At 39.6% G+C, this 7,088-nt stretch overlaps 1 protein-coding gene across 2 annotated transcripts in view; it reads left to right on the top strand.

Moving 5' to 3' along the window:
* Nucleotides 1-4,257, top strand: part of gnal2 (guanine nucleotide binding protein (G protein), alpha activating activity polypeptide, olfactory type 2) — a gene marked incomplete at its 5' end in the record, with an annotated part of 46,333 nt that extends 42,076 nt beyond the window's left edge. For both annotated transcript variants that reach the window (XM_079244425.1, XM_079244426.1), the window contains 5 exons: nucleotides 353-411; nucleotides 554-674; nucleotides 2,157-2,287; nucleotides 2,372-2,439; nucleotides 3,484-4,257. In XM_079244425.1, the coding sequence (XP_079100551.1) occupies nucleotides 353-411; nucleotides 554-674; nucleotides 2,157-2,287; nucleotides 2,372-2,439; nucleotides 3,484-3,630 (526 nt within the window). In that variant the 3' untranslated portion in view covers nucleotides 3,631-4,257. The remainder of the gene's footprint in view (nucleotides 1-352; nucleotides 412-553; nucleotides 675-2,156; nucleotides 2,288-2,371; nucleotides 2,440-3,483) is intronic.
* Between the last annotated feature and the right edge of the window lie 2,831 nt (nucleotides 4,258-7,088).

Raw genomic sequence — 7,088 nt, forward strand, 5'->3', positions numbered from 1 at the left:
AGTGCACTTATCAGGCATGTGGTGATAATGTTGTCAGGGAGTATCCAACGTTGGTCCTCGAGGGCTGCTGTCCTGTCAATTTTCAGTGTATTCCTGCTACCAGAGTGAGATTAAACGGCTCCAGCAGCCTACCAAGTTCTTCATAATGACTCATTAATTTAAGTGAGGTGTGATGGACCAGAGATTCATGGAAAACCTGGAGGACCGTTGCCTTCGAGGACAGGAGCCAGATCCCCCTGATCTAATGTTACATCCGTATTATGAGACCTGGTGCCATCAGTCTGTGATCACAAGAGGGCAGCAGCGAGTGTGTTGCATCTGAGTCTGACCCAGTATTTTGTCTCCCTCACAGCATGTTTGATGTTGGAGGCCAGAGAGATGAAAGGAGAAAATGGATCCAGTGCTTTAACGGTAAGACTTTCAGCCATCCTGTGACCCACACTCCTCCTAGCACATCTCATACTTCTTTTTTTGGCAGCGTCATCATAATGCGTCATCATCATTCCTTTTTTTTATTCTTTTTTTCTAACATTAACCCTCGGCTCTTTTCCAGACGTCACTGCTATCATCTTCGTGGTGGCTAGCAGCAGCTACAACATGGTAATAAGGGAAGACAATAACACCAACAGGCTACGGGAAGCTCTGGACCTCTTCCGCAGTATTTGGAACAACAGGTGGGTCAGAATCTGCTTTTTTAATGAGGGTTGTCAAAATTAATGTGTGAGAGCAAAGATATTAATTTGCAGAATTAGCATTTACATTTTATTAACACATAAACAGGGTTATTTCGTATACCAGAGCAAAAATCCAAATATGTGAAAGACTTAAACTCTTTATGGCAAAATTGATTGACGAAGACCAATCTGGCTTCATCAGTGACAAACACAAGACATTGTATGGAGGACTTCACTTGTAATTGAAAAAGTGCAAAACAGGAAGTTAGAGCTGCTTCATGCTGCAGATAGAGGAAAAGCTTTTTACGGCATCAGATGGAAATGTTAACATCTTTTTTAGAAAACTTTAGTTCTAACACAAACCTAGTAAACATAGTCAAAACACTTTAATGGGACCCGACGGCCTGAATGACAGTCAGTGGTAACGTGCCTGACTGGTTTAAGCTGGAAAGATCGCGTAGAAAGGATTTCTGATTATTTTTGAAGTTTTCATTGAGCCCTTGGCTCAAACCTCGTCTTGTCTGTGAACTGAATCCTCCAAAAACCAGTTTATCCTGTTTGTGAAGAATTTGACCATTTTCATGACAGAACTTTCCATGAAAATGCTGCCATTTGCAGACAAAGCAGGAAGGAGTTTTAATTTCACAAAGCACCATCTCAATGTTAAACATGCATTTGTTGAGAATGTAATTTCAGGTTCAGCACTTCGCATTCAGCAGATTGGAAGCTAGATGTTTACATTTTGAAATGTAATTAATCTGCTGCTATCCTGTTATTATTCAGATTAAAAGTTTTAATTGTTTGACAGCTCAATTTTAAATTCCTGAATGGCTCTGCTTTATCATTGTCCTCTCATGCTTATTATAGCCAAACAAAAGCTTCAGTGGTTCACTTCAGTAGTTTTCATTTGTGCATCTTACTTACCCTTTTAATTCCTACAGCTCTTAAAACATTTAGACTGTTTCTACGAATGAGGATGAGATGATGGTTGACATCAGGTGGCGTGATAAAGAACTCCTACTGGCCTCTTACTCGTGAAGATTTGCTTGCATGTGGTAAAGTGTTAGAATATCTGATCGAGTAAGGTTGGCATCATGACTTTAATGCTGGCTACGCATCAGCAGCTGCGCATGTAAAATGCTCATGACTTATGTCCTTTTTTAAAATTTCCGTTCCTATGTTAACAGATTAAAGCACTGGCGGTATCAAGTTGCGCTGCAGTCACACGCCAGCTGAAGTTTCAGTACGGCATCTATTTTTTTCATGGAATAGGTTCTTAGTAGAACCCACAGCCAAAACATGTTGGTCCTCACATTGACTTCATATCAGTGATGAACGATTTCCTTTTCATTTTGGGAATTGCATTTGACTGATCTCAAGTCTTTCTCGTCTTCACTTTGAGCCACAGTAACCATAAATTACATGAAACTGTGCAATTATGTATCGCTGTTTCCTGGCTGATGTTTGTCTCTTATGTTCCAGATGGTTACGCACGATATCAGTCATATTATTCTTGAACAAGCAGGACATGCTGGCTGAGAAAGTATTAGCTGGAAAATCCAAAATTGAAGACTACTTCCCTGAATATGCTCGCTACACCATACCAAATGAAGGTTTGTGCCGGCTAAACTTCCTGTGATGTACTTTGAATCTTGCTGTCTTGACGTGTATTAACAGTGACCCTGCTGTCCTTACAGCAACTCCTGAACCTGGTGAAGACCCTAGAGTGACAAGAGCCAAGTTCTTCATTCGAGATGAGTTTCTTGTAAGTACATCAGAACATGTCTGGGCTGTTCTTAAAACGAGCCAAAGTTCATCAGTGTTCAACCGTGCATAGACCTGTCCTATTAATTTCTAACTTGGTATTTAGTAGCTTTAGTAGCTTGTAGTCACAGCTGTGCATATTTTGTCACTTTGAACCCATTGAACCTTTTCTGCTGATGCAAACCACATCATGAGGACAAGTCGTCTGAAAATTAGCAACTGTGCTTTTTTTTTTTCTTCCTTTAACAACAATTACTGTTTCTGTTCAGGCTCTGATTATTGTGATTATAACATACAGCTGCATTATGTGAACAAAAATAGCTTTTTATGAAACCTGATCTTTGAATAGAGATCATGTAGTTGTTTTCTACACGTCTATGCTGTTCCCATGGTTACATATGACTGTAAGACTCAAATACCATCATTATCTATATCATTACCGATTTGTTTTCTAGTTCTTTTAGTACCTTATTAGACTGTGAAACATTAGTTCCCGGTTTTTGCAAAGAACCCATGCTTGTCTCCCATGATTTAGCCACAATGATAATGGTTTCCATACATTTAACAATAATGACACCAGTGCTAAATGATAGCTAAGTCCAGTTTAATTTCTCAAGTTTAGGTCTTTCATTGTACTTTTGCCGCTGCCTAACAGATAATACCTATTTGTGGTCAAGATGCTGTATTTAGTTGCGGTTATTCCTCTTTTTTATCATTATTATTTTCCTGGAATTTTCCAGCCTTTAAATGAAGGGAGGACTCTCATGTTGAACAGAGTGAAGCTGAAGCAGTTTTACCTTTACTTTGTAAAGATGTGATCTGGACGGTTTGCTGTAAATGTAAATACTCTGCTCACTTTTTGCGTGAGGAACAGTGAAGCGCTCGTATGACTCACGTTTTGAGTCACAGAGACAGGAAGTGGTCTTATTTGATGTACGTACAAAGAAATCAAACGAGCAGCAGTACACCGCACCATAAAACTTAGATGAAACTTTCCACCTTATTGTTTCCTGACACCTCATGTCTGTTTTAACCCCCCCTCCAGCGGATCAGCACTGCGAGCGGCGATGGCAGACACTACTGCTACCCCCACTTCACCTGCGCCGTGGACACAGAGAACATCCGGCGGGTGTTCAACGACTGCCGGGACATCATCCAGAGAATGCACCTGCGGCAGTATGAACTCTTGTGATGGATGGGAGACCATCCAGTCTGTCCTGTGTTCTTTTTTCCACCATTCTGCATCCTTGATGAACCCTTCCTCCTCCTCCTCCTCATCCTAACCCCACATCTCCTAAAGAGACCCTGAGACCATCCCTCCTCTTGAGGACTATGAAGTACTACTGAAGTGTGTCAAAACCTCTTCCTCTTTTTAACTTTTTTTCCCTCCTTTTTTTTGTACTACTTTTTTCCTTTTTTTTGGATTCATCCCCATTTCTCCAATGTAAAAGAAAGGTTGGGGAACAAAGTTTGTTGTATGCCGCGTCTTCAATTTTTTTTTTTTTTTTTTAGACTTTTCTTTGAGTCCTTCCTTTTGAATGCCTTGATTTTTGTCATTCCACTAAGCCTTGGGCTACCTCCTGATGGGTTTTTTTTTTTTGTTTTTGTTTTTGTCCCTTTGTGTCCTGTTTTTTTTTCCTCTTTTTCTCATTGGACCTGGACTGATGGGTGTGGAAACAAAAAAAACACACCTGCAGGACCTCCGTGCAGAGGCGGTGTGTGTACTGGAGAGAGGGAGGAATGCCATGTGAGCGAGCGTATGTGCGTGTATATGCTTTTATGTCACCCGCCAGTTAAAGCTGGTGCCACCATGACTTTCTGCTGCCCTTTCTTTTTTCCCCCCCCCTTCTCACCCCCCTCGTCCTCCTCTTCCTCCTCCACTCCGCCTCGCATCTAGTGGACGGAGAGGAATCAAGCGGATGAAGAGATGAAAATGCACTTTGCATCAGGTTCCTTAATAACTTTTTTTTTTTTTTTTTTTGGATGTTGTTGCTGTTTTTTTTCCAGAGGAAGCATACACACAATGTAGCATCACAATATTTATTACCCTGTCACAATGTTAGCTTGCCGAGCTGCAGGGTGGATCGAGCAGCCGAGAGACATGTGGAGCGAGAAATTAAAAGGGGAGGGGGCGGGAAATTACGGCGACGTGAAGACTGATTTAAATGACGGAAAAGGGACTGAGCTTTCTGCACCTTAGCCCTGCTGCCTCCACGGACTCGGACCTGCGTCCTTTTTCCACACAGACCATCCTTAGTTTAGCGATATTGATGGGGAGGAGGGGGGGAGGGGTGGGGCGGGAGAGAAAAATATGTATTCTTTTTTTTTTTTTTTTTTTGTTAACTTGTACACTGTGCAAGGTTGAATTATCCTGTACAGACTGTAAAATGTAATATTATTTTGTACAACTTAATTGAAAGAAAAACAAATCTACTTGTAGATCTTTGTGCCTTGATTATGGCTGTACCTGTAAATGAGCTCAGATGTAAGTATGTTTTTGACTGCGCTGTACAGCTTGATGTCAAACTCTATCTGCAGCGAAAGACTGCGGGTGGGGACCTTTCTCTGTAGAGTTTAGTTTTTTCTGGTTTATAAAAAAAAAAAGAAAAAAAAGAAGAGGAAATGCTGTTTAGTAAAAAATAAAAAAAATAGCGAAAAAAATCCTAAAAACCTGTATACATTATGCAAATTAACCACTTACCTGCAGTGAAGACCAGATGTTGCAGCGCCATGCCTTTTTTTTTTTTTTCTTTTTCCTTTTATTATATATATATATTTTTTTTAATTTCACAGCTTTAAACAAACATTGGAGATCCATTTAAAGTGTCCAAATTGCAACCTGGTGTTGTTTTAATAGGAACCAACTTTCTTTTCTTTCTTTTGTTTGCTTTGTTTTGTTTTTTTTTTCTTGATATAAAGTGTGTCTGAGAACTATACTGAAGTGTGTGCCTGTGCGCATGTGTACATAAAACAAACATAGAGTCACAGACGCATTGTGTGCGCGTGCGCGTATGAGAGGATGAGTGCTTGTTGTGTGTAAAATTTTATAAATGTATGTACATGTAAATTTATAGGTCTATATAAATATATATGTACAATTATACATGTTTAATTATGTGTGTGCCTAGGTGTACATACCTATGTATGTATACGGTAAATATGTATACATACACACATAGGAAAGCATGTTTAGAATGGAGATGAATAAATGAGAGCGTGCAATATTAGTAATTCTTTGGTCCTTTGGAGCCATACTTTATGGCACAGGCACTATGAATGTGTGAGCAGCACCCAACAAGACGAGCTCTTCTTGTACAAACAGCATCAGCCTTTTCTTCTGCTACAGTACACGTCTATCCCCGAAAGAAAGTGAAGTGACTGGAGGTGCAAAAACCTCGTTTGGCCTGGGAGGATGATTAAATGACGTTTTTATTTTCTTTAAATAAAGAGGCACATTAGAGGACTTTGCTTTATTTCCATCTTGGTGTCCAGTTGTGTCCAGATTTGTTGCCAACAAGGTTTTTTTTTTTTTTTTTTCCTTCTATTTTTATTTTTCAATCATGCCTTTGTCAGCGGAGTGAGACCAGAAACGACCTCACCAAGATGGATTTCATTGGTTATAAACTGGGATCTTTTTTAGAGTTAAAATCCCTACACACCAACACATTTGCATTGATTGATCAGGATCGGAGGTTTCCATGGAAGATTTATTTTTACCTAAAAAATTGTGAATAATCAAATGAATCTGGCTGTGTTCTAAGTACCTGCATACTTCCATGGCATCAAGCCTTGCAGGACACGAATGCAAGGCAAAATTAGTCAAGCTATTATTTCACTGTGGTTGCGCAGTGAACGTAAGTAAACGTTGCCGATACTGTCCAGATGTGAAAAAACAAAACAAGGACAATGGTACTAGTAATAAATCTGAAAAGTGTAGGATCTATATATTCCTAATGAGCAGCTTTGGGCTTGTAATCTGAAGAACAAATACTTCTTTTGAGGTCAAACACACAGAAGTAGAAACACTTCTCCCAAAAAAAAAAATGTTTCACTGGGATTTAATGTTGAATCTCATATATTCTGCTTCGACAAATCAAATAATCTGACATCTTTTGGTACTTTAAGCTAGTGGTTCCCAAACTTGTTCTGCAGGGCAGATGCAACAATGTCAAGCCCCCCCCCACTGTCACAAACATACTAAGAAATGCATTAGCAGTTTTGTGGCTGCAGTGTAGTTCACTGTTGTTATAATTGTGTCGGTGTGAGTATTATTATCCGTCCCTCTGCTGTGGTTAGAAATAGTTTAAACTAGGAATCTCTGCAAACTACTTCAGGTGAGCTGAGTTTTTAATGAGACAGATGCTGCTTTAGTCCAACAACTCTGCTATATATGATCATCTGGTAGTTTATTTCTGAAGTAACCAACAGGCTTTTCTTAGTGTTCAGGATGAAAAGTGGTGGTGGAACTTGTTTGGCTTCATACTTCATAGTATCAGATGATTATTACTATTACTTGATTGTTACCTGGTTAAGCCCAAGGACAGATATGCTCCATCATATTTTCTTCCCTTTTTTTAAGTACCTGAAGTCTCTCTTGTTGATTTATCATCGTTTCCTATTGGTTCTGGGCCAGAACAATTTTATTTAGCT

The sequence above is a fragment of the Telmatherina bonti genome (assembly GCF_933228915.1).
Source record: "Telmatherina bonti genome assembly, chromosome: 7".
Taxonomy (NCBI): domain Eukaryota; kingdom Metazoa; phylum Chordata; class Actinopteri; order Atheriniformes; family Telmatherinidae; genus Telmatherina; species Telmatherina bonti.